General features: G+C 34.6%; 1 protein-coding gene across 1 annotated transcript; it reads left to right on the top strand.

Moving 5' to 3' along the window:
• The first annotated feature begins 489 nt into the window (after positions 1-489).
• On the top strand, positions 490-26093 carry LOC141295401 (arf-GAP with SH3 domain, ANK repeat and PH domain-containing protein 2-like). The gene is made up of 9 exons (XM_073826606.1): positions 490-580; positions 7956-8101; positions 8525-8599; positions 18938-18987; positions 21848-21977; positions 22069-22154; positions 25608-25683; positions 25814-25900; positions 26088-26093. The coding sequence occupies exons 1-9, from the start codon at positions 490-492 to the stop codon at positions 26091-26093; spliced, it is 747 nt and encodes a 248-aa protein (XP_073682707.1).
• The last annotated feature ends 1696 nt before the right edge of the window (positions 26094-27789 follow it).

Genomic DNA, 27789 nt, shown 5'->3' with positions numbered 1-27789 from the left:
AAATTTAGCTCAGGAGCATTTATATTGCTTGTAGATGTTACTACACTTCCAGTGAAGTTAACCTGGGGCAAATTCAATTGAATGGGTATTATTTGGAAAGGCACACATGTCTTAATAAAAGGTCTAAAAATGCATATCAGAGCAAAAACCAAGCCCTAAGGTAAAAAAAAAATCTGCCTGTAGGGCTCAGAGACAGGATTGCATCAAGCCACACATCTGGGGAAGAGTTCACAAAAAATCCTTCTGCATTGAAGATTCACAGAAGCATGTAGTCTCCATTACCCTTAATGGAAGAAGTTTGAAACAACCAGGACTCTTCCTAGAGCTGGCCTCCTGGCCAAACTGAGCAATTGATGGAAAAGGGCCTTGGCTGGAGTGATGACTAAGAACACGATGGCCACTCTAGTTGAGCTCCATGATCATATATGCAGATGGGAGAAACTTACAGAAGGACAAACATCACTGCAACACTCCACTGATCTGGGCTTTATGGTGGTGTGGCAGTACTCAATTATCTCCTCAGTGAAGACACATGAAACACACTTTGAATTTGCTAAAAAGGTACCTAAAGGCTCAGACTGTGAGAAACAAGATTCTGTGGTCTGATGAACCTCAATTCCAAGCTTCATGTTTAAAGGAAACCAGACACTGCTCATCACCTTAAGAGTATAATTTCAAAAGTAAAGTCTGCTGGTAGCAGCCTCGTGATGCAGGGCTGTTTTTCAGCAGCAGGGACTGAGAGACTCATCAGAGTAGAAGAAAAGCTCAATGCACCAAAATATTGAGATAGCCTTAAAGAAAACCCAGTCCAGAGCATTCAGAACCTCAGACTGGGCAGAAGGTTCACCTTCCAACAGGACAATGACCCTAATACACAGCAAGAGTGACATATAGACAGAGACTGGGCTTGAACCCAATCAAACATTTCTGGAGAAACCTGAAAATGTCTGCCAGACCCCATCCAACCTGAAAGAGCTTGAGGTTAGAGGTTAGGAAAAGAATGGCAGATAATTGCCAAATGTTGATGTGCAAATCTTGTTGTATCATACCCATAAAGGCTTAAGGCTGTAAAGTTGCTTTAGCTAAGTACTGAGTTCTGACTGAGTAAGTATTATGAATACTTATGCAATGTACTTATTTCACTTTTCTTTTTTACATTTAATAAATTTACGAAGTTGTGGCAATTATGTTTTTGCTTTGTCATTATGGTGTAAGGAGTGTAGACTGATGTGGGGAAAAAAGTCATTTAAAATAGTTGAACATAAGACAGCAACATAACAAATCGCCTACAACTGAAATCATTGTCCTAACTGCTGCGTTTTTGTGTGTGAGTGATTTTGAAGGTGACCGTGAGTCCAATGAAGCAGTCATTCTGTTCCCCCAACAGACTGTCATTCAGACGGCCACAGCACGGAAAGCCTGCTAGGATTGAGTTACCGTGAGGAAGGGCACAGCTAGGAGCCAGAGTTTTGCTGTTGCAGATGAGCCATAGATGTGCAGAGCTCATATGTCGCTTTAAAAACAATAGGCAGATCCAAATGCACAGTCGGCCACTGCAGCAAAAAACAAGACGGTGTGTTTGAAGGCCAAACACGGCCTGTGTTGAGGCTGTACACACACCGCCTGGCCTGGAGATTTACTGTCATAACATTAGTAGCGGCATCAGCTGGAAACCAGTCTGCATGTGAAGAGCCCTACTGTGAATGTCAAACCGTGTGGAGATCACAAGCTCTGCTATAAAATTTGGAGCCTCACATGCAGCTTTTTTGTAAAAGACGTTAGGCTCAGGCTGAGTCTTGTTTTTATCTGACTTAGAATAGTATATACGGTCAAACCAAATTTATTTCAGACACCTTTAATATCTCACATTTACTACAGTTTAGAAAATGGTAATAAAATATGACAAGAACTTAAGAGTTAAACTGTGTTAGAACAAATTCAACTTGATAATGCCAGATAACTTTTATAGAGAGGTATGTGACAAAACATTGTCAGGTCAAAGTGTCAAATCAAATTTTTGGTCCTAAATTTTCATAAATTTTACTGGTAGTCCAATGTATGAAGAATTTTCGGGTATAATATGTTACTTTATTTTGCCATCATCCTTTACACAAATTAACTATAGTGTCCTACACCCACTAGTAAAAAAACATTATCAAAAATTATATCTGGTGTTGGAATAATTTTTGTTTTGACTGTATGTGAACTGAACTGATTGCTATAAATTGTATATAATAAAAATAAGAATAATTTTAATATATGAATAATATTTTTTGTATTTCTACTCAATAATTTCCGTTTTTGCGGGATTCATATTTAAATAGTATTTTCGGAGCTTAATATTCAAAGACATAGTCCATATCGTGTTTTGATTTACTCATGGAGTTTATATAGAACTATTCATCCCAAATTTGGTAAATTGGCAAATTCTGTTTTCTGTTGGATTCCGCAATTCCATCCATGTTTTATAGGACCCTAAAAAATGGGCAGAATGCACTGGCACTGACATTATCAATGGAAAATGGGGAAGTCAGGAGAGTCTGCAGGCCTGTAATGAGATGTGATGAGTCACTGTGTTTCAGCAGGTGGTTTGAAGGAACGGGTCTTCACAGCTCATAATCAGACAATCTCCCACTGCTCTTCTTCCTCCTGTTGTACGAGAGCAAGACAGTAACGTCACGGAGGGCTGGAGAGAGACAGAGGTGTGTTTCAGGTTTTGAGTTATAAGGGTCTTAGAGTCTGTCATAACTTGATTAAACGATGAATCTAATTGATATTGAATGTATTTAGCAGATGCTATCATCCAGAGTGATTTAGAATGAGCTTTGAATATTGTTGTGTTGAGTAACCTACCTAGTAGTTGGTGGAAGGAAATGTCTCCATTAAAAGATTAATTTACTCCTGAATTAAATAATAATTCAGATCATTTACATGCCCTGTCAGCCAAGATGTTCATGTCTTTCTTTCTTCAGTTGAAATTAAGAAATGAGTTTCTGAGGAAAACGTTTCCATATAGTGGATTTCAATGGGGATCAAGGGGTTGAAGGTCCAAATTGCAGTTTCAGTGCAGCTTCAAAGTAGGGCTGGGCGATATGGCAAAAATGTAATCTCGATAATTTTTTCCCATATTGAACGATGACGATATATATTTCGATATACGCTGTTGATGTTGCCAGCTTTAAAATAGTATCCCAACAATGACTAAAGCCACAAAAATTAAAGGATTCATTAAATTACATTTTTAAGTATAGTTTATTAACAAAAGCAGATTACAGATTTGGCCTTAAAAATTAAAATAACTTACTAAAATAAATGAAAAAATAAAATAAAAGTTGTGACAGAGTATGGTAAATGAGAGTAAATGTACAAAATGTAAACATAAAATTATTGTAAAAACATAATTTGTAACAAATTTATTTATTTATTTATTATTTATTATTATAAACACAATTGTTTATTTTCTCTATTATAGGTTGAGCTATTTAAATTAGAGGCAACCACTGCATTTTGAAACAATCTACAGTATAAATATCAAAAAAATTACGACACGGTTCTTTCTTAATCGTATTAAGTGCAGACAATTCAGCCATAATCAAAGTAGGCTACTCTCTCATTATTCAAAGTGCAAACAGAGACGGAATATTTCAAGCATGATACAGAGCTATAGACATACACAACCTACTATAGTTTACATTCTGATAACAGCCTAGATATGTCATTTAGCCTAATTTGCGCGCATTGCGGAGTCACTCTCTAAACAAGGGGGATTAAAATTGCTTTTGAATGCGCGTGCGTTTTTTGCTTTCGGTTTCAGTTTTAACAATCGCGCCAAACTCTCAGCTGAGCTGAGTGTCACTTTTCAGATAGTCAAACAACTTACGGAATTCGTGCTACCTTTTTTTGTCGACAACTTCAACATCTTTGGATAATAACTCGAGGTTAGTTTCTCTTTCGTCGCTGCTTCCACTCTCTTTTTTTGTCGTCCTGGTGTAGGGTTGCTTTGCAAAGTGCTGTAGGAAATGAACTTTGTATTTTGACGTGCACACGCACGCTGCACGCTGATTGGCCGCTGTCGCATATTTCTGCTGTGTGATTGGCTCTTAGATTAATCCATATCGAGCAAAAAATGTCTAGAGCCTATCATCGTTATTAACATAAATTTTATCGCGATTCGATATGATATCGTTTATCGGCCCAGCCCTACTTCAAAGGGCTCTACATGATCACAGCCAAGGAATAAGGGTCTTATCTAGCAAAACAATCAGCCATTTTCTAAAAAAAAAAAAAGCATACAGTACAGACCAAAAGTTTGGACACACCTTCTCATTCAGGTGTGTCCAAACTTTTGGTCTGTACTGTAGATATGAATCCAACTGAAAAAACTTGTGAAAAAATATCTTTCAGGTGGTCAAATAGCAAATAGTGGAGCTCTGCAGCCACCTACTGGTAAAAGTTATTTGTAGTTGTTTTTTTACTTTTAAAACTGGATTTTCCAAAAGATGGGCAAAAGTCTAACACTAAACCATGTGAAATTATCCATGTTATTCCCATGAATTAAAATTAGAAATGTGGGTCTTTTATAAAGTGAATTTTACATAAAAAAAGCAGTTTTTGTATAAAAACCCATTAAAAAAAATTATTTATTAATTTATATATATTTAAAAAATATCACTAACCCACTGAAAACTGCACAAATGTAGAGTAAAAACTTTAATAAACAGAAAAATATACAGTTCAGACCAAAAGTTTGGACACACCTTCTTATTCATATGAATGAGAAGGTGTGTCTAAACTTTTGGTCTGTACTGTATACTTTTTAACCTGTTTGTACTGCACTGACTGTTTGTACCTTATACAGCGAGGCAACTTGTTCATAATCCTGCCTACACTACAGATAAAACTAACAGGATTCTAGAGTTTGAGCTTGAGTTAGCAGTTTTAACCAATGCATGGTCTGCACATTTGTGCTCTCATTTGTAATTATCAAGTGTTTATTTATTGGAGCAGGTGTAGCAATTCATCAAACTGAACAGGCAAAGGGCATACAACAAAAACAGGTGCCCTATCTCTGCTAAGGTATAAGAAATGGTGGTTTCATTCGAATGGAATCTCCTCAGCGTATGGCCTTCACATATCCATTATCCTTATTAGCCTGTATCTAATTACTGCTCCTGTTGTCTGGGCAGCACTCCAAGCTCCAAGCACATGAGCGCTCAGATCTGCTGGAGTGCGTCTCCAGGTCTTCCTTTTGTTTTGCACTGTGTTGTCGCCACATGGCCCCAGTTCTGGACTGCCTTTAGAGTGATAGCGCACCACTGCCTCACTTCCTGTTCTATTGTGTCCCTCCTATCGAGATACAATAGGTCACCTAAAGAGAAAGCTCTCTAGAAGACTATCACAAGCTACACTGAATCAAATCAGCTTATGAATTATTCATGAGGTCGTTGACTGTATAATAATACTGTATGGCTATTCTTGGCGATAATGTTAACTAGTTGTGGGAGGAAGAGAGGCTTAAAAAAGCTCCAGGTGTTGATTACAAACAGGCTTGCACTTTGAATAGTATCCCGACACTTTACAACATGTCTGTACTTGTAAATGACACATTTTCCCTGCAGACAAACTGTGGGGAGTTTGCAACATCACTGCATGAGTGAATTACACACTTGCTTGTTTTCCATCTTTGTTTCTTTGCCCCTGGAGAGGACGTCGACTGGGAGTTTGATGGAATTGAGAGGAAGTTCTGGGTTTTTGCATTTGTTTAAGTTTCCATCAGGCCCTATCAGGGTCTTTGTCTCGTCGTACAATAACAATGACAGAGTGTGGAAAAGACTCCTTAAAACAATAAATAGGCTATTTTGTGTGTCAGTGGTTGGACGAAGTTGATGTGATTAGGTGGACTGTAACTGATAATGCTAGAATGCATGACAACACAATCTGGAGGAAAGAGACTAACGGCAGGAAAGAACAATAAGTGGGGGAGTCTACATACAGTTTAGTTGCCATACGAAATTAGTCGTGTTTTAAATCCCAAAAATGAAAATGACCCCATGATTTACTCACACCAAACCATCATAGGTGTATTTGGCTTGTGTCTTTCAGGCAAATGCAATCAGGGTTATATTAAAAAATTGTCCTAGCTCTTTCAAGCTTTATAATGGCAGTGAATGGCTGTGGAGATTTTGAAGTCCAAAAAAAGCTTAAAAGTGCATAAAAATGATTCCACACAGCTCTGAGGAGCTAATAAAGGCCTTCTGAAGCAAATCGATGTGTTTGTGCAAGAAAAATATCCATGTTTTTAAACTCGCGCATTCATGAGAGAGAATACAGTTGAGGTCAAAAGTTTCAGAATCTTGTAAATGTTAATTATTTTATTAAAAAAAGAGGGTTAATACAAATACATGTTTATTTAGTACCAACTTTAAATAAGATATTTCACATAAAAGATGTTTACAAGAGAAAAGAGTTGAATTTATAAAACATTACCCAGTTCAAAAGTTTTATTTTAAATACTGTGTTGTTACCTGAATGATCAACAGCTGTTTTTTTTTTTTTTTTTTTTTTTGTTTAGTGATAGTTGTTCATGAGTCCTTTGTTTGTCCTGAACAGTTAAACTGCTTGCTGTTCTTCAGAAAAATCCTTCAAGTTCCACAAATTCTTTGGTTTTCCAGCATTTGTTATGTATTTGAACCCTTTCCAACAATGACTGTATGATTTTGAGATCCATTTTTTTACACTGAGGACAACTGAAGGACTCATATGCAGCTATTACAGAAAGTTCAAATGCTCACTGATGCCCCAGAAGGAAAAACCATGCATTAAGAGCTGGGGGGGTGAAAACTTGTGAATTTGAAGATCAGGGTAAATGTAACTTATTTTGTCTTCTGGGAAACATGTAAGTATATCCTGTAGCCTCTGAAGGGCTAAATAAAAACAAATATATGATATTTAGGCAAAATAAGAAAAATGTACACATCATTCTGTTCAAAAGTTTTCACCCCTGGGCTCTTAATGCATCGTTTTTTTCTACTGGAGCATCTTTGAGCGTTTGAACCTTCTGTAATAGTTGCATATGAGTCCCTCAGTTGTCCTCAGTGTGAAAAGATGGATCTCAAAATCATAGTAACTTTTGAAAAGGGTTCAAATGCACAAAAATGCTGGAAAACCAAATAATTTGTGGGACCTTAAAGATTTTTCTGAAGAACAGCAGGCAACAACTATCACACGATCACTATCACATTCAGGTAACTACACAGTATTAAGAATCAACTATATGCAAACTTTTGCACAGGGCAATTTATATAAATTCAACTATTTTCTCTTGTGGACTATATGTACACATTTTATGTGAAATATCTTCTTCAGGTCAGTACTAAATAAAAAAATTGCATGCATTTTGTATGATCCCTGTTATTTTGGTCAAATAATTGACATTTTGCAGATTCTGGGGGATGTAAACTTTTGACCTCAACTGTATGCTAGTTTCGTGAGAACCAGGTTTTGTTTACAGCAAATATTGAAAAATCCTCCAACATTTTTCTTTACAAATCCTCGTTTTGTATTTCTAATTCATGACCGGTGTTTTGTTTTGCTCTCTCCTCTGCGCCTACGTGTTCATCACTGCATTCGCCTACATCCTACATCATCCGCTGGAATGCTACTCTCTCATAAATGCATGTATGACAGTTAGTGAAAACCTTTATTAACCCCCTGGAGCCTTGTGGAGCACTTTATATGATGGATGGATGCACTTTATTGGACTTCAAAATCTCAACACCCATTCACTGCCATTATAAAGCTTGGAAGAGCCAGAACTTTTTTTTAATATAACTCCGATTGTATTCGTCTATAAGAAGAAGAAAAGTGAGTAAATCATGGAGTAGTTTTCTTTTTTTGTACGAACTATCGCTTTAAGTTGTGATATCAACTACATTGACATTCTGTCTGTTTTGTAGCTCATGTGGAGAATGAGGAGCAGTACACTCAAGCGTTGGAGAAGTTTGGAGAGAACTGTGTGTACCGAGATGACCCTGACTTGGGGTCAGCCTTCCTGAAGTTCTCCGTCTTCACCAAGGAGCTCACAGCCCTCTTCAAGAACCTGGTGAGGACATTTATTGTCCATTTTATGTGATTGTTATATAGTGCAAATGGGTTTCAGATATCTTACCTTCCAGCTGTTAATGTGCTTGGACCTCTGGGTCATTGGTCTACTGGGTGGATCAACTTTCATGAATGTGTTTTTGCAGTTACTGCTGCTTCCTCAAATAAGATGAGCTGAATGTTATCACTCATTGTGTAATTTATGATTTGGGATGTTTTGTTGTTAGTTTTTACAAAGCGAATGAATAATTCCACTAACAACGTGCTTTGCATGAATACTACTTAAAATGTCTCATTTCTCTCCCGCTGCAACAGTCCTTTTTGTTTCCGCTCTGCTTTGTGTGTTTATCTCTGATTGCCATTATAGAAAGACAATTGCACAGCTGGGAAGAAAGAGATTTGTCTAATGTGGTTTTATTTCTAGTTTCAGAACATGAATAACATCATTACCTTCCCATTGGACAGTCTGCTGAAGGGAGATCTGAAAGGGGTTAAAGGAGTAAGTTCATTACTTTACTTTAAGCCAATAAACTGTTTCTTTCTTTGCTTTTTGGCAGTTTATCAGAGGCATATTGATCAGAGCTTGTCTCGGGGTGTTTCAGACACATGCACGTCAGCCAATATGTAATGGATGGCTAATATTCCTTGGCACACAGGTCTTGAGTTTCAGGCGTAATCAATTACTTGTGAGTTTACACCTTAATGATGAAGACTTTTTTGTACATATTTTTAAATTTAATTTAATTTTAAAAAAGTTTAAGCCTTGCTTACTGTAGAAGTGCACACAATATATATGATCATATTGTTTTTGATCTATTTTATTTTTTATTTTATTTTAAGTATTTATTTATTTTTTTTAAGCCTTCCTTTTTATTTTATTTTATTGTTTTTATTGATTAATTTATTTATTTTTAGGCCTTGCTTACTGTAGAAGTGCACACAATATATGTTATCATATTTTTTTCAACCTATTTTTTTTAAGCCTTGCTTACAAGTACACACTATATGTGATCATATTTTTCACTTTTATTACATTTTCTTTTATATTATTTTATTATTTAGGCCTGGCTTACTATAGAAGTGCACACAATATATTTGATCATATTTTTGACCTATTTTATTTTATTTTATTTTATTTTATTTTATTTTATTTTATTTTATTTTATTTTATTTTATTATTATTTTATTTTTATTTTTTTTTTTTAGGCCTTGCTTACTATTGAAGTACACACAATATATGTGATCATATTGTTTTCGACCCATATTTATTTTATTTTAATTCATTTTGTTGAATTTTTATTTATTTTTTTTTAGACCTTGCTTACTATAGAAGTGCACACAATATATGAGATCATATTGTTTTCGATTTTATTTTATTTAGTTAAAAAAAAAATTTCTTACACTGGGCCTCTGTATATTTTCCCCAACTCTAAGGATCTTACTAACATGTATGTACTAACATTACTAACAAATATTCTGGTGATGATTTATTCCTATTGGCTCAGATTTTAAAAAGTCTTTTAAAAATCTTTAAAAATCATTTAGTAGTGCAATATTTTGCTTTTAAACATACTATTCCCCAATGCTGTTGGTTAAATGTGTCTGGCAGAACTAGTTTTAGTCTCCCGCATGTCTCTTTGCACTCACATGAACACTGGTAAAAGCTGGTAGAAGCTCTATTCTGAACTGATTCTCAGAATGTCCTTCCAGTTCATTAATGTCCACTGTGACCTCCTGACCTTCTCTGCACCACGTGATCGTCTTGTTAGCTCTTAGGGGGGGAGTCTGATGTGATTTACTCCTAATGAGGCGCTTCACTCAGCTCCTTGTCTAGTTTCCCTGGAGACTTGACTTTCTCGCTGTGATGGGGCTGAAAAAGACATTCTGCCTGGGTGAAGTGATTCCTTAAATGTGTAGTTAAAAATGAAAGGACGTTTAACTGAATCAGTGAGACCCCTACAGGCATTAATTGGCACCTTAATAGTCGCTTAACGTGTTTGGAGCTTTGCAGTGGTTCTCTCCATCTGAAGTAGCATTGAAAACGTCACTAGTGGTATCCGGTAAACATTACTTACAGTATCAGAATAAAAATCTAGATTGTATTTTTACATTAACAATATAATTATTCAGCTATTCTGTTTCGTAAAACAAAGTATAAATCTTATCAGTTTAGTGTTTTTAAGCATTTTACATTTATTCCAAAATAATAAGTCAAGGCAGTAACAATTTAAACAATATATTTTATTCAAACAATTATATATTTTATTTATGAACTGATGTTTAGCTGTTCTTTTTCATAAAAAAACAACTACATATTTTTGGATTATCAGTCATCAAAGCTTGGCAAAAACTGGTCACAGATGAGAAGATGTACCTTAACTTTTAACAAGATGTTAACACGCAAAAAGAATCATGTTTTCAGGCCATATAAAATTTGATTTTGACTTGACAAAGTTGTTATATCTAAGTGTGTAAGGTGTTTACTCACTTTTTAAAATAGTCTTCCCATTAACACCGTTATATTGTTTATTCAGACTGATTCGTGAATGCAGAACGTGAACACGAGGCGGGATTTATCACATGAACCAATCAAAGTCTAACATAACCAGTCATAGCCAATCATATCGCAATGTCATCCCCATTGCCCCTCACCACACACATTTGTAGGTCTGTTAAAACTCAGTGGGTTCAGGGGAGGCGAGAGAGACTGCAAATAATTAGTCTGGCCTCAGCCCTTGCAGAAGCATCAGATTCCCATATAAATCTACCCCAGATGAAGACGTAAATCCTGCTGTAGAGGTGATTGGGAGGACACTGACGGCTGCAGTTATTGAGTGCTAATGGTCTCAGAACGGTCCGCATCAGCATCAGACTTGATTCAGAGCGCAGTAGGGGACGTCGCTAATGGGGGAAGATTACAGGCCTCGTCTTGGGCCATCATTCCAGTCATTAACCTGAACCTCTACCTCATTAACCCATCAGCAAATGGACCTTTGCAATGAAATGTCTTTGGTGTCGTTACAAGGTCATCTGTTTTATTACAGGTCTTTGGATTTACGGTTAGTAAATTAACATTAATGAGAACATTAGTTTTATTTTTGTTTAGAAAGTTTAGAACTCATTAGGGGCCAAGCACCAAAGGTGCGAAGGCACCTCTTGTGTCCATTAGATTTCGTATTATTATTCTTCCTTCTTCCGTTTCTTCCGCTCTTGAGTCTATGGCAGCCCATAGAACCGCTTGCGGGAAAGTTATGAAATTTGGCACACTGATAGAGGACAGTCTCAACATTAACCATAGCAAGTTTGAAGTCTTTAACTCAAGCTCTGACGGCTGAAGGTCTGGAATTCATGGCAGCTTTAATTGGCCAAGGCCTGCCCATAAGGCCGTTTGACCGACATGTCAAACAACCAATCACAGTTCGTTTCGTTCAGCGTCAAGTTTCGGGGTGTAGAAATGCCCCCACAACAACAGACTGGCATGCAACAAGTCAGTCATTGAAATAACCAGCATTGAAAGTTAACGAAGAAGAGGGAGAACAAGCAGTAAGTCAGTAATTTGTTCGCGAACGTCGCAAATGTGTATAACAACAACGGCGTCTGCATAAGCACATTTTAGCAAAACGCGAGTAAATCAGTCTGCGCTTTGTTTCCCGGCGGACCAAAAATAAACGCGACACTCGCGTGTTCTGGATATCCGATCAAATTCAACTAATCAGATGACGACTTCGACATTCCTGAAGTGTTTCCAGTTAAGTGTACCATATGCATCAGACGTTTAGCCAACGTTCCGTGGGCGTGACGCCTGAGGCTGAGACTTGCCTCCTCTTGTCCAAAATTTTACTCCTGTTTATGATTATAACTTTTGAACGCAATGTCTAGAAGGAAAATGTTTTCTTCTGAATCCTTGGCTCATGCCGATTCAAATGAACACCAAAATGTAAATCATAGGGTTTTGTTTTTTTACGCTATTTTTAATAGTTTGAAAAACCTTCTTTTTTGAACTCGTCCTAGACGGTTTGTCAGACTTTCACCAAATTTAGCTCAGATCATCTTCAGACCATTGTGGCAAAAAGTTGCGGAAAGTAAGTTGATTAGTCAAACCATTCTGAAATAAAGTGTGAACGAATTTGACGAAGAGCACACAAAAATGGATGCTAGGTTATATCTCCGCAACAATTTGGCCTGTTGACACCAAACTTGGTGTGTGTTATAACCACCATGACCTAAGGCTACCTGCACAGTTTTGGTGCAACACCACCTAGTGGTCAGGAGATATGAAAAGTGGTTATTTTTGCTTAGAACTTCTAAATGGTTTGGCCAAAATTACAAAACCGGTCTCTTTTGATCCGGTGCAACACTGCCGAGGCGAACCATACCAAATTTCCATATCAGCCATTTTGGGCGTCGGCCATTCTCAATTTTGTTGTAAAATGCTATATTTTACAAACGCATTGGCATATCATAATGAAACATGGTATGTATGTTCGACACCATGCTATGGCAGTACTCAAAAAGTTTAGGGGCATTTTAAATTAAAAAAAAATGCTAATAACGTTTGATTAAATTGGCCTATTGTAATGAAAGTGATTTCAATATATTCCTTTTGTCATGCCAACTTCCTGTCTGCCATTTTTATTCATGTTGAAAACCTACTTTTTCAAACGCCTCCTGACCGTATGTCCAATTTTCACCAAATTTGGCTCAGATTATGAAAATCATTTTTAATATTTCGAATAGTTCGAAAAACCTACTTTTTCGAACTCGTCCTAGGCGATTTGTCAGATTTTCACCAAATTTAGCTCAGATCATTTTCAGACTATTGAAGACCCTACTACATGACCTGAGGCTACCTGCACAGGTTTGGTGCAGTGCCACCTAGTGGTCAGGAGATACAAAATTGGTTATTTTTACTTCTAAATGGTTTGGCCAAAATCACAAAACTGGTCTCTTTTGATTCAGTGCAGCATTGCTGAGTCACCCAATTTCCATATCAGCCATTGTGGCATTGGCCATTCTCAATTTTGTCGTAAAATACTATATTTTACAAACTCATTGGCATATTATTGTCATTATGTATGTTCAACACCATGCTCTGGCAGTACTCAAAAAGTTTAGAGGCATTTAAAAAAATGCTAACAACATTTGATTAAATTGGCTAATTGTAATGAAAGTGATGTCAATATATTCCTTTTGTCATGCCAACTTCCTGTCTGCCATTTTTATTCATGTTGAAAACCTAATTTTTCAAACTCCTCCTAGAATGTTGGTCCAATTTTCACCAAATTTAGCTCAGATCATCTTCAGACCACACTGACGAAAAGTTGGATTATGTTATATATGATATATGAAACGGTTATCGTTAAACACATCAGCGCAACCAAACTTTGTGTGTGTCATTGTCACCACACTGACTACGCCACATCAATTTGGTTACAGCGCAAGAATGATAAACCATTCATTAACCATTAACAATGAAATTTCCAAAAATGCTTATAACCTTTGATTACATTAGCCTTTTGTAATGAAAATGGTCTCTTAATATTTTTTGGCTCATGCCAACATCATGGATACCAATTTTGCCATAGTCAGCTGAACTTTCTTTCCACCATTTTTACCATTTCACACTGACCATGCAACATGAAGTTAGGAACAGTGCCACCTATTGGTCAAGAGTGATAAACATTCATTAGCCATTAACAATGAAATGTCCAGAAACTTTCTGTCTGCCATTTTGATTTGTTGAAAACCTACTTTTTTGAACTCCTCCTTGACAGTTGGTCCGATTTTCACCAAAATCGAGTCAGATCATCTTCAGACTGTGCTGAAAAAAGTTATGGATTTCATGTTGATAGACGAAACTGTTTTTGCATAGCAATGTAACAAATTTGAGGCATGACGCCAGACTACGTCTGAGGCTGTATCTCTGCAAAGCTTTGACATATTGACACCAAACTTTGTATGTGCCTTTGTCTCCTTACACTGACCACACCATATCGATTTGATAACAGTGCCACCTATTGGTCAAAAGTGATATCCCAATAAATCATATTATTAGAGGTTGTATTTATGATTTTTCAGCCGTTGTGACTAAAATCATCCTAAAATGGCTTTAATTGCTCATTGTTGCAGTTGGTCTGCTGCTCCATGCCATGCTTAACTCCTTATGTTGCTTCTATTTGTGCCTGGCCCCCTTGATTGCTGCTTGCAGCTATATTGTTTGTTCTCTTTATGTTTAATTAAAATGTATTTGTCTTTCACTTTTTCTGTCCATTTTTGTATTTACAAATAGCATTTTTTTCCTCTCTTGTTACTTTCTCCCTATTTTATATGGAGAGGAATGCAACAATGATAACTAATGTTAATTTATTCAACTTGTAAAACGTTAGAAATTGTAAGTTTGACCCCCAACGTTCTCTGTTCTTGACCCTGAGTCACACGTTGTCTGAATTGCTGAGGAAGGCGGAATTGCAATCCTCGTAAAACTGACGCGCGGATGAGCTGACATCATGCCAAAACCTCTCAACTTGATGATGGTGCTGTCTGTTCCTCAGCTGCATCTATTGTCTTACAGTGTGTTTGTGAACGACACTTCCTCTGTTCAGTCTCACTAACTTTGCTGGTGTAGATGGTTTTGTGGGCCTTAGAGGGAGTGATGTCAGCGCTGAAGCCCGCTGAGCTGTGAAACCCACCCACTCAAGCTTTTTTAGACCCCTCAGGCTAATTGACATTGTGGTTTGAAAGTCCAGGTGATGCTGTGAGTGACTCAGCTTATTAGAGATATGTATCCTAGTGCTGTGTGGTCAGGAATGATGATTTATAGTTCAGTCAAAGCAACATGAAGCAGCTCGAAACAGCGTGTAATGCCGTTCAGAAGTGTTTTCCTTTGTCTCTCTATGTCCCCACTCTTTTGTGTTCATGAGTTAATAGGCTGAATTGCTGAACGGTTATTCTCTGAATCCCTGAAGTGGCCCTTTTGGTGATTGAGATTGTGTCTATAATGAGCCTTGAAGATCTCTCATTCAGACTGTTGTAAAAAACAGCACTTAAGTAGAACTACAACTAGCCTCCTTTTTGATCGATTAATTTGTTGATTGGACAATGTTCCTTCTTGAAGCATTTCTTGTATTATTCTTGTATTTGCACATCTGCCTTTAGCTTATTTGATTTTATTGTATTTTATGTTATTCTATTTTATGTTATTTGACTTTTGTTCTTAACTTTATTTTATTTTATTTTTAATTTTTTTTAATTTTATTGTTTATTGTTACTTTTTATTATTTTATTTTACTTGACTTTTTATTTATTTATATTTTAGTTCATGTTTTATTTTAGTTAATATTTATTTAATTTAATTTAAATTTAAATATTTACTTTAGTTTTATTTTATTTATTTTACTTTATATTTATTTTATTATTTAATTTGACATTATTTTATTTTACTTTTATTTTTTTATTTTATTATTTTTATTGTATTTTATTCAAAGTTACTTTGTTTTTTATTTATTTTATTTCATTTCATTTTATATATTTTATTTTTACTTTTTATTTACTTTACTTTTTTATTTTATTTTACTTTACATTTATTCTTATTTTATTGTGTTTTATTTATTTGTTATATTATTTTATTATTTTCATTGTATTTTATTTAATTTTATTTAATTTTATGTGTTTTATTTTAGTTAATTTTACTTTACCTTACTTTACTTTTTTGTGTTTTACTTTACATGTACATTTTTTTACTTTTTACTTTTTTAACTTATTGTATTATTATTTTTATTGTATTTTATGTAGAAAAAATATTTTTATTTTATCTCATTTCATTTATTTATTTAATTTTATATTTTATTTAATCTTTTTTATTTTTAGTTTAATTTTACTTTATTTTTACTTGTTTTATTTAATTATAATTCATTTTATTTTACTTTATTTTACATTACATTTTATTTTAATTTAATTTATTTTTCTTTGATTTTTTTAGACTTAGCATCTTATGATCCATGAGCATTTTCATTGTGTATAGAAAGTAAATGACAACTGTTACTGTATTGATCCGATCATACAGTACTTTTTATTTGTAATCCACAACAATCATCCAACTTGTATTAAATAATTTATCTGTCATTTGTACATACCCATTTTACGTATTTACGATTAAATGGGTACTTCTCGTCTCTTCTCATTTCTAATTCTGTTCTAACTTCAACTTCAATTGTTTCTTCAATGTGGAAGTCATTTTCTTGTCAAACTCCTCTACTAAGCCATTATTGCTGGCACAAATGAAACTGTTTCCAGCACAACTCAAGCTGTGTGTAACATCTGTTATGGAAGCACATTAACAGAGTTGGTAGGACTCTTAGGAAGTCCCTCTACAAACACAGCCTTCTGTTATTAGAGTAAACGCTCAGTAGAGCTGCAGGAGAATGCTCTGTTTGCACAAGCAGAATTTCCCCAAAGCTTTCAGATGATGTCATTACAGAATACAGCCACTGGCATGACATCAGGTACTTTCTTTATGAGCATGACATCATGTGCGATGGCGAACACTGAGTTTGGCATCCAAGTAGTGATTTCATGCCACTCTTCTGCTAGTCTAAGCCTCAAACCTTGCCATTTTTGTGCAAAATACAAGCTTGAATCTGTTTAGCTCATCAAATCTAAACTATGGCTCCATACTGTCCTCGATTGCATTTTACCCGCGTCGACTAACTGGCAAAATACCGGAAGAGGTGCATTCCACGGATGAAAATTCATGAAACCATGGTGCATTATTAGACCGTTTTCCAAGGTTGCATGATATATTAAACCCATCATAATAAAACATAATGCTATTGTTGAATGTTGTTTAGTCAATATTTACAACAGCCTTTAGCGTTAAAACGCGAATAAAGTTGAAATATTACAAGAATAATGTCAAAATATTTCAAGAATAAAATAAAAATTATGAGAATAAAGTCCAAATGTTTCAAGAATAAAGTTGAAGAGTCGAGGAGCATTTAGAATGAAGTCGAAGAGCCTCGCACCTCCGAAAATTGTTTTCAACTTTATTCTCGAAATGTTTCGCCTTTATTCGCGAAACGCTTCGACTTTATTTTCGTAATATTTCAAATTAATTCTCGATACATTTTGACTTTATTCGCGAAACGTCTCGCCTTCATTCGTGAAACGTTTCGCCTTTATATAGTTATAATTAATTATCGGAACATTTCAACTTTATTGTCATAATATTTCAACTTTATTGTGGTAATATTTCGACTTTATTCTCGAAACATTTCAACTTTATTCTCTAAATATTTCGACTTATTCTCGAATCAATTCAACTTTATTCTCGAAACATTTCAACTTTTGTCTCGTAATATTTCGACTTTATTCTCGAAACATTTCAACTTTATTCTCTAAATATTTCGACTTTATTCTCGAATCAATTCAACTTTATTCTCTAAACATTTCGGCTTTATTCTCGAAACATTTCAACTTTTGTCTCGTAATATTTCGACTTTATTCTCGAAACATTTCAAATTAATTATCAGAACATTTCGACTTTATTTTCATAATATTTCGACTTTATTCTCGAAACATTTTGACTTTATTTTTGTAATATTTCGACTCTATTCTCAAAACATTTCGACATTTATTTTTGTAATATTTCGACTTTTTTTTATATTTCGACTTTATTCTCGAAACATAATTTTTTTTTCTCAAAACATTTTGACTTTATTCTCGTAAATTGATCATTCTCGTAGTTTTGACGTAATTCTTGAAACATTTTGACTTTATTCTCAAAACATTTCGACTTTTCTTGAAATATTTAGACTTTATTGTCATAATTTCGACTTTATTCTTGTTATATTTTAACCTTATTCTCAAAATAATATGACTTTAATCTCGTAATCTTGATTTTTTTTTTTTTTTATGTGGAACTAAAATGCTTTGAAAATATTAAACAAGGATTAAATAGTGCAGTAAAGTGTAAAAACAATTGTCAGGCCATTGGCACCCTCTGCAGTCATTTGTTATAAAGTGTAAGGTACATTAGTGCTATGATTATAATACATTATGTATTTTAACAGTTTTGTTCAATAAAACCATACGATTGCTTGCTTTTGATGCTTTTTTTGAACAAATTATTTTTACCTCATTGCTATATATGTGACCCTGGACCACAAAACCAGTCATAAGGTTAAATTTTACAAAACTGAGATGTATTCATCATATGAAAGCTCAATAAATAAGCTTTCTATTGATGTATGGTTTGTTAGGAAACGGCAATATTTGGCCGAGATACAACTATTTGAAAATCTGGAATCTACGGGTGCAAAAAATTCTAAATACTGAGAAAATCACCTTTTAAAGTTGTCCAAATTAAGTTCTTAGCAATGCATATTACTAATCATAAATTACATTTTGATATATTTATAGTAGGAATTTTACAAAAAATCTTCATGGAACATGATCTTTACTTAATTTCCTAATGATTTTTGGCATAAAAGAAAAATCTATAATTTTGACCCATACTATGTATTTTTGGCTATTGCTACAAATATACCCCAGCGACATAAGACTGGTTTTGTGGTCCAGGGTCACATATATGTATTTTTAAGTATTTTAAAGGCTATTGTTCACTTAGGTCTATTTTTATTGCCCCCCAAAAAATTATAATGTTCATTCACTTGATTATTGGTTGGAATAATTGACAGATTATGTCAATACTCTATGATACAATGCTTCTGCTCAGGCTTGTTTTTTCCTCAGTTATTTGGGTTAAGCTACGGATGTCAAAATGAAAGTTGAGTCATGCTGTATGTCTGTCTAATGAATATCCTCTCTTTCTCTTTTGCAGGATCTCAAGAAGCCCTTTGATAAAGCCTGGAAAGATTATGAAACTAAAGTGTAAGAGATTTTCATTGAATTCATTCATTTCAGTCATACATGTTTGCTGATGTCTAAGTCTGAAAGTTAATTAAACTGAAAGGAAATGTCCTGAGTGTCAAATGAGGGATCAGTGGCGCCCAGCACTCTGGATAATGAGCTGTCATTGTTAGCACCTCACTTCCTGTATTCCTCTCCTCTACTATCACACTGATTGCTGTGCATGCGACGATGTGTGACATTTATGTAGCACTTTTTATATATTTTCCAAGCTGCAAGGGACATTCTTTACTGAAAGGGTAATATATTTTCTTCTAACACGTCATTTGATTAATTGATTTACCGTTGGAGCCAGGTGCTGTCTTTTTTAATATCATTGCTGTTTGCCATCATCGTCAGTTTTGCTCAGTCAAATATTTCATGTTTCACCCCCCCCATCGCCGGATATAGCCTCCGGTGTTTGATTGTGACCGATACCTTCATGTTTCCAGACAGAAAGAAACGAAACCGTCGTCTAACGTGACACTGGCCCTGACTCCATTAAACTGGTTTTCATCGTCACCACCGCTACAGTTTGAGTTCACTTCAGTCTTTGTGTCTGTGCAAAGCTTTCGGCTTTCTCGCAAATTGCAGTTTGCTCGACAGGCTTCATTTGTGCAAGTATCCTGCTAATGAATATGCTGAGGATCTTGCTGTGTTTGTTTAAGAGACAATGAATCTGACACTAAAAATAAAGTGGTGCCTCAGGAGATCAGGTAAACGGCGGGAAACATCAAATCACGATTCATATTTACTTGTTTGTTTGCGTGTTTCTTTCTACCAAAGATGAAAGTAACACTCCACCGTTTTGTTTTAAAGTGGATATTGAACATCATCTTTTTCACAAAAATGGTGGACTGTTCTTTAGAGTCATCGGTGGAAGTGATGTGCTGACATTAGGGAGTCTGTTTAGGATCATTTCAATTCATCTTACAGATGCAATACCTAATTGGGGAAGCTACTAAAAAACAAAAACAAAACATAAGCTTACGTAAGCAACATAAGCAAGCTACCAGTTAAGCATAATTATATTTAATAAACATTTAGATTTGATTATTATTAAGAGTTATATTTTTGGACTTACTTAAAACACATAAAAAATTAGATATGAAAAAAGTAATTTTGAACTTTATGTAAGTGTTGTGAGTTAAGAATGAAGAGTATTTGAGTTTTTAATCAACAAAGTCAATATGTCAAAAATAATATTCTATAGGTTTTAATATTTATGTCATTTATTTTGAAGCTTTCGGCATGAAAATAGCCATTAACTAAAATAAAAACTAAATTAAAATAAAATATAAAATAAAATTTAGGTTTTAATATTTATATAATTTTTTTTATTGTTTTCACCATGAAAATAGCCATTAAATTTGGCTTGGCACTAAAACACAAACAAACTTAAAAAATAGTAATAATAAGATAAAAACTAAACTAAACTAAACTAATATAAAAAATAATGTTAAATAACAAATAAATAAAATAATAAAATAACAAATATATATTTTTAAATATGCATAAAAAATTTAATATGTATTAAAAAATAATAAAATATATAAAAAATTAAATATGTATAAAAAAAATCAAAATAAAATAAAATAGGTTTTAATATTTATATAATTTATTTTATTGTTTTCACCATGAAAACAGCCATGAAATTTGGCTTGGCACTAAAACACAAACAGACATTTTTATTTTATTTTGTTGTTTAAAATAATATAATAAAATAAAAATGAAACTAAAATATATAAAATAAAAGAATACAAAATATTAAAAAATAAAATTAAATGACAAATATAGAAAATAAAATAAATACGAAACTGAAATAAAATAAAATAAAACAAATTAATAAATAAATAAATAAATAAATAAAATAAAATACCAAATAATTAATTAAAATAAAAACGAAACTAGAATAATATATATAAAAAAATAAATAAAAATAAAACAATAAAGTAAGTCATAGCCTAAAATAATAAAATAAAATAAAACAAAAATAATCTTTTTAAATCAACTTTTTAAAATGGTTCATTGAATTTAAAAAGTTAATAAAGTTAAATAAAACTATAAACAAAATAATTCTAATTAAAATTATAAACCATAAAAAATTTCTTGACAAAAAATGTTAACCAAAAATAATACATAAATAAATAAATGCTGTCATCATTTACTCACCCTCATATTGTAACAAAACTGTATGATTTCTTTTGTGGAACGCAATATATTTCTGGAGAATGTTGGGAACTAAGCCAATGATTTTCATTAGACTAACTAACAAATTATTTTGTTTTCTGCAGGGGGTGGAAATGCATAACATTTTGTAGTCAGTTATTTTATTTTGCTTAAACAATCCCTTTAAAGTTAAAGTTAGTCATGCTTCTCCCCAAGAACCTAACACAGAAACCAAAATTGTTGTCAGAGGCAGCTCCTCATGCCAGCACATCACTTCATTCAGCGCTTGATGCATTTTTATCACAATCTTTTTGTTGCCTCTTCCTTTTCTAGTTTAACTAGAAATGTTTTTTGTTTTGGAAATGGCTTCTAGTGTTCAGCCATCTCTTGACCACATCTCCTTGCTAGGCTTCAAAAGCAGAGGTTCCAGAAATGGCCAGCCTGCTTCAGCCAAGAGCATATTCAGGCCTAAACCAAACGCATGAGGCTCTCTCTGGAATCCTGTGTCTGAGAACAGGGCCCTCCTTCCCCACAGAGGAAATGCTGCATCCGTAACGTGGGGTACAATATGCCGCTGGAGCATATGGAAAAGAATGCCGTGCTGCATGAGTGTTTCCTGTGCGTGTGTTTGTGTGTCCCAATTTTTAAGGTGGTCTGTGTGTGTTTCATGCAGTTCCAAAATCGAGAAGGAGAAAAAAGAGCACGCCCGACAGCACGGCATGATCCGGACGGAGATCAGTGGAGCGGAGATCGCAGAGGAGATGGAGAAGGAGCGCCGTTTCTTTCAGCTTCAGATGTGTGAGGTCAGAGGCGACTCATTTCATTGGAGAATGCTGTAATAGCCACTTCCTGTGCAGTGTGTGTGCTTCAGTCTCCTCCATTGTTTTGTTACAGTACCTCCTCAAAGTCAATGAAATCAAGATCAAGAAAGGAGTCGACTTGCTTCAGAACCTCATCAAATACTTTCATGCACAGTGCAAGTAAGTCAGGCCACAGTGTGTGAAAATCAGCCTACTATGGTAAAAATCCACCCACTCTGTTTTTTATAATCCCAATAAATCATAAGCAGATTCTAAGATTTCTCCCTACGTACATGTAATCGTAGGGGATAAAGCCCATTTGTGGCCATCTCTGCCCTGATCTCTGCTGCTGCCTTTACGTGCTACCAGAATGATCGTAAATAGGAATGTGGTAGTTAAAAATTGCATATGAAAGCAATGTGAATTTTGAATGTGAATTTGTTGTGCTCATAATCATAAGTGGGCCTTATAAAGTTTGCAATAGCACGTGATGGCACCACATCTGTTGAGTATTTTGTGCTAATACTTCACATACACACTCTGGGGGCATCAGGGACTTAAAAGGGTTAAAAAGGAGTATAATAGGTCACCTGTCACCTTTATATACTTTACGATTATTTCATTTCCAAAATACAAATTTCCTGATAATTTACTCACCCCCATGTCTTCCAAGATGTTCATATCTTTCTTCGACAAGGAATTAAGGTTTTTGAGGAAAACATTCCAGTATTTTTGTCCATATAGTGGACTTTAATGGGGATCAACGGGTTGAAGGTCCAAATTGCAGTTTCAATGCAGGTTCAAAGAGCTCTACAAGATTCTAGCTGAGGAATAAGGGTCTTATGTATAAATTTATATAGTTTTGGATGATAACATAGAGATCTGATAATAAAGTCAAAATATTGTGATAATGAAGTTGAAATGTTTTAAGAATAAAGTCAAAATGTTTTAAGAATAAAGTCAAAATGTTTCGAGAAAAGAGTCAAAATGTTTCGAGAATAAAATCGAAATGTCTCGAGAATAAAATCGAAAATGTTACAGTACAAGAATAAAGTCAAAATGTTTTGAGAACAAAATCTATATGTTTCGAGAATAAAGTCAAAAGTTTCTAAAAAAATGTCTAAATGTTTTGAGAAAAAGTTTAAATTACGAGATTAAAGTCAAAAAGTTTTGAGAATAAAGTCAAAATATTTAGAGAATAAAGTCGAAATGTTTCAAGGAAAGTCGGAATGTTTTGGGAATAAAGTCAGAATGTTTTGGGAATAAAGTCAGAATGTTTCAGGAATAAAGTTGGAATCTTTTGAAGATGGAATGTTTCAGGAATAAAGTCAAAATGTTTCGGGAATAAGATCGGAATGTTTCGGGAATAAAGTCATAATGTTTCGAGAATAAAGTCGTAATGTTTCAGGGAATAAGGTCGGAATGTTTCGGGAATAAAGTCGGAATGTTTTGAAGATGGAATGTTTCAGGAATACGGTCGGAATGTTTCAGGAATAAAGTCGGAATGTTTCGGGAATAAAGTCGGAATCTTTTGAAGATGGAATGTTTCAGGAATAAAGTCAAAATGTTTCGGGAATAAGGTCGGAATGTTTCGGGAATAAAGTCGTAATTTTTCGGGAATAAAGTCGTAATGTTTCGGGAATAAAGTCAGAATCTTTCGGGATCAAGGTTGGAATGTTTCCGGAATAATGTCGGAATGTTTTGAAGATGGAATGTTTCAGGAATAAAGTCAAAATGTTTCGGGAATAAGGTCGGAATGTTTCGGGAATAAAGTCGTAATTTTTCGGGAATAAAGTCGTAATGTTTCGGGAATAAAGTCAGAATCTTTCGGGATCAAGGTTGGAATGTTTCCGGAATAATGTCGGAATGTTTTGAAGATGGAATGTTTCAGGAATAAAGTCGTAATGTATCAAGAAAAGTTGGAATGTCTCGGGAATAAAGTCGGAATCTTTTGAAAATGGAATGTTTCAGGAATAAAGTCAAAATGTTTCGGGAATAAGGTCGGAATGTTTCGGGAATAAAGTCGTAATGTTTCGGGAATAAAGTCAGAATCTTTCGGGATCAAGGTTGGAATGTTTCCAGAATAATGTCGGAATGTTTTGAAGATGGAATGTTTCAGGAATAAAGTCGTAATGTATCAAGAAAAGTTGGAATGTCTCGGGAATAAAGTCGGAATCTTTTGAAAATGGAATGTTTCAGGAATAAAGTCAAAATGTTTCGGGAATAAGGTCGGAATGTTTCGGGAATAAAGTCGTAATGTTTCGGGAATAAAGTCGTAATGTTACGGGAATAAAGTTATAATGTTTCGGGAATAAAGTCGGAATGTTTCGGGAATAAAGTCAAAATGTTTCGGGAATAAGGTCGGAATGTTTTGGGAATAAAGTCGGAATGTTTTGAAGATGGAATGTTTCAGGAATAAAGTCGAAATGTATCAAGAAAAGTTGGAATGTCTCGGGAATAAAGTCGGAATCTTTTGAAAATGGAATGTTTCAGGAATAAAGTCAAAATGTTTCGGGAATAAGGTCGGAATGTCTCGGGAATAAAGTCGGAATCTTTTGAAAATGGAATGTTTCAGGAATAAAGTCAAAATGTTTCGGGAATAAGGTCGGAATGTTTCGGGAATAAAGTCGTAATGTTTCGGGAATAAAGTCGTAATGTTACGGGAATAAAGTTGTAATGTTTCGGGAATAAAGTCAAAATGTTTCGGGAATAAGGTCGGAATGTTTTGGGAATAAAGTCGGAATGTTTTGAAGATGGAATGTTTCAGGAATAAAGTCGAAATGTATCAAGAAAAGTTGGAATGTCTCGGGAATATAGTCGGAATGTCTCGGCAATAAAGTCGGAATGTTTCGAAGACGGAATGTTTTTGGGAATAAAGTCTAAATGTTTCGAGAATAAAGTCGAAATGTTTCAAGAAAAGTCTGAATATTTTGGGAACAAAGTCAGAATGCTTCAAGAATAAAGTCGGAATGTTTTGAAAATGGAATGTTTCAGGAATAAAGTTGAAATGTTTTGGGGAATAAAGTCAAAATGTTTCAAGAAAAGTCAATGTTTCGGGAATAAAGTCGAAATGTTTCGGGAATAAAGTCGGAATGTCTCAGGAATAAAGTCGGAATGTCTCAGGAATAAAGTCGGAATGTCTCGGGAATAAAGTTGGAATGTCTCAGGAATAAAGTCTAAAAGTTTCTGGAATAAAGTCTAAAAGTTTTGAGAATAAAGTCTAAAAGTTTTGAGAATAAACTCAAAAGTTTCAAGAATAAAGTCGAAAAGTAATTTCTCTAGATAAGACCTTTATTCCTCAGCTGGGATTGTGTAAAGCCCTTTGAAGCTGCATTGAATATGCAATGATCAAACCATTTATCCCTATTGAAGTCCACTATATGGAGAAAAATAATGGATGTTTTAACCTTAAAAACATTTTCTTTTCGACAGAAGAATAAAAGACATAAACATCTTTGATGACATGGGATAAATTACCAGGAAATTTTTATTTTGGAAGTGAACTAATCCTTGAAAGCAAAATCAAAGAATAATAAAGTGGGGTCCAGTGTTGTTTTTTATCACTTCTTCAAATAAAATGCAGCGCGTCTTTAATTATTTGGAAGATAACTGCCATTATGTCTTCTCTCACAGCTTCTTTCAAGATGGTCTCAAAGCAGTGGACAACCTCAAACCCTCAATAGAGAAACTTGCCACAGACTTGCACTCGGTGAGAGATTCTTCATAGCTGAAGCACTGACATGCCAGTCTTATACCAGCTCACACCACTGATCTCTAGATCAAATATCATTTTTAACTTCACAAAACCTTCACAAAATCCTCTTCCAAATGTGTCTCAGATCAAACAGGTACAGGATGAAGAACGCAGGCAGCTAACCCAGTTACGGGACGTGCTAAAGACCGCTCTGCAAGTGGAGCAGAAGGAGGTTAGTCCTTTCTTAAATCAAATCCCACACAATTCACAGCAATTTAAAAACCATGGCACTATTCACAGTGTATTTATAGCTCAGTTTGACGTTTATTTTGATTTAATTGGTTTAGTAAACACCGCATGGGGAAACTGGTCATCAGCCTCTACTGTGTTATCTTCCTGCTCATTTTTACCCTCTTAAGCTTTAGTTAGTCTCAAGACATTTAAGTGTTTCCTCGAGCGACTAGCTTTGGCTGATATGATTACAGACATTAAGAGACAACACATTTAATCTAAATGCAAATAATCAGAAGTCAACAATCCTCTAAACGCTACGTGAACAAGTATTTATCTCGCCATCTGATTACACTGTTGGGTTATACATGACATCCCTGTTTATTTTAATAGATGTGCGCAATATATCTTTGATTATAGTGGTTTCAGACAATTGATTCATTAATTTATTTAAATTTGTTAACAGCACTGTTTACTATTGTGCACAGTTTATCTTTTAATGTATACTAAAATATTAGTTTATTTTATTTTTGGCCATGCTTACTATAGAAGTGCATATAATGTGTGTGATCATATTGTTTTCGAACTTTTTTTTTTATTTGATACTTTTTTATTTTTTATTTTATTTTATTTTTGGCGAGTGCACACAATATATGTAGTCTTATTGTTTTCGACCTGCTTTTTTATTTTATTTTATTTTATTTTATTTTATTTTATTTTATTTTATTTTATTTTATTTTATTTTATTTTATTTTTGGCCTTGCTTACTATAGGATTGCACACAATATATGTTATCAAAAGGTTCGTTCAAACTATCTGTCAAATCAAATCTCTTTCTGTCTTTCAGTAGACATATTTTGGATAATATTGATATTTTTCCCCCAAATTTGTTTTTTGAAAGTTCATTAACCGTATCGTAAATATAACTAGCTATAGATCTCACCCATTGTTTTGAGTTTGATGCATTATTACAGTATATAGCAATGTTGTTTTATTATGCAATGTGTTTTTTAACATTATAACCTGTCTGAAGAATGCTCTCTTTTCCTCTTTAATGCTACCATCCTTTGGCAACGAAGTCTAGGAGAGTAAGTGTCTACTTGGTATACATGATCATACTTGCGCCTTTGCCATTTCCTGGAATTGTTTACGAAATATAAAAGAAAAAACACATGCAATGCAGAGATTAATTGATTAAATCCAAGGCTCTGGGCGCAGTTCATACAATGTTGCGGCTGATGTCTTTTATCCAACCCTGAGTAATGTGGCTCTATATTTAAGCCGAGCTTTATACAGCACACATCGTCAAAATACAGCCCGTTTTGGCTTTCGTCCAACTCCAAACATTAGTACTAAAATGGCAGTGTTCTCATTACTGGCTCAGAGCCTTGTGTTCCAAAGCTGTGCGTTTCCAAATGAGCTCAGCTCCCCAGGGACGCTTGAAACCCACTGCTCCCATTTCCTCACTGGAGTGACAACACTGCCGTACAAAAACACTGCTTTCACTTCCCCTGACTGCTGCTGTGTGTACAGAGAATACATTTACATATCTGTTCTCCTCATAGGACTCACAGGTTAGACAGAGCGCCACCTACAGTCTGCACCAGCCCCAGGGCAACAAAGAGCACGGGACGGAGCGCAGTGGCAACCTTTACAAGAAGAGTGATGGGTAATCATATTTTGACATCACATTAAAATGCCATACTGTGAGTTAATGCACGTTCCTTACAACGACTAAAGTCAGTCCTGCATAATTTATCATGCATTTAACGCTTAAACAGTCATTGATGTGACTTTTACTATTTCCTGCTTACTTCCTCAGGCTGCGGAAAGTGTGGCAGAAGAGAAAGTGCACTGTGAAGAATGGTTATTTGACCATCTCGCACGGGA

Source organism: Garra rufa, chromosome 21 (genome assembly GCF_049309525.1).
Source record: "Garra rufa chromosome 21, GarRuf1.0, whole genome shotgun sequence".
Classification (NCBI taxonomy): domain Eukaryota; kingdom Metazoa; phylum Chordata; class Actinopteri; order Cypriniformes; family Cyprinidae; genus Garra; species Garra rufa.
Note: the sequence above shows the minus strand (reverse complement) of the source record. Positions and strands in the feature narration are given on the sequence as shown.

Excerpts from the sequence above, each read along its gene's own strand:
- LOC141295401 (XM_073826606.1), top strand. The coding sequence starts at position 490 with ATGGTGGTGTGGCAGTACTCAATTATCTCCTCAGTGAAGACACATGAA. Across the intron at positions 581-7,955 it reads GGTACCTAAAGGCTCAGACT|CTCATGTGGAGAATGAGGAG; the intron begins GTGAGAAACAAG and ends TCTGTTTTGTAG. Across the intron at positions 21,978-22,068 it reads TTCAGCTTCAGATGTGTGAG|TACCTCCTCAAAGTCAATGA; the intron begins GTCAGAGGCGAC and ends GTTTTGTTACAG.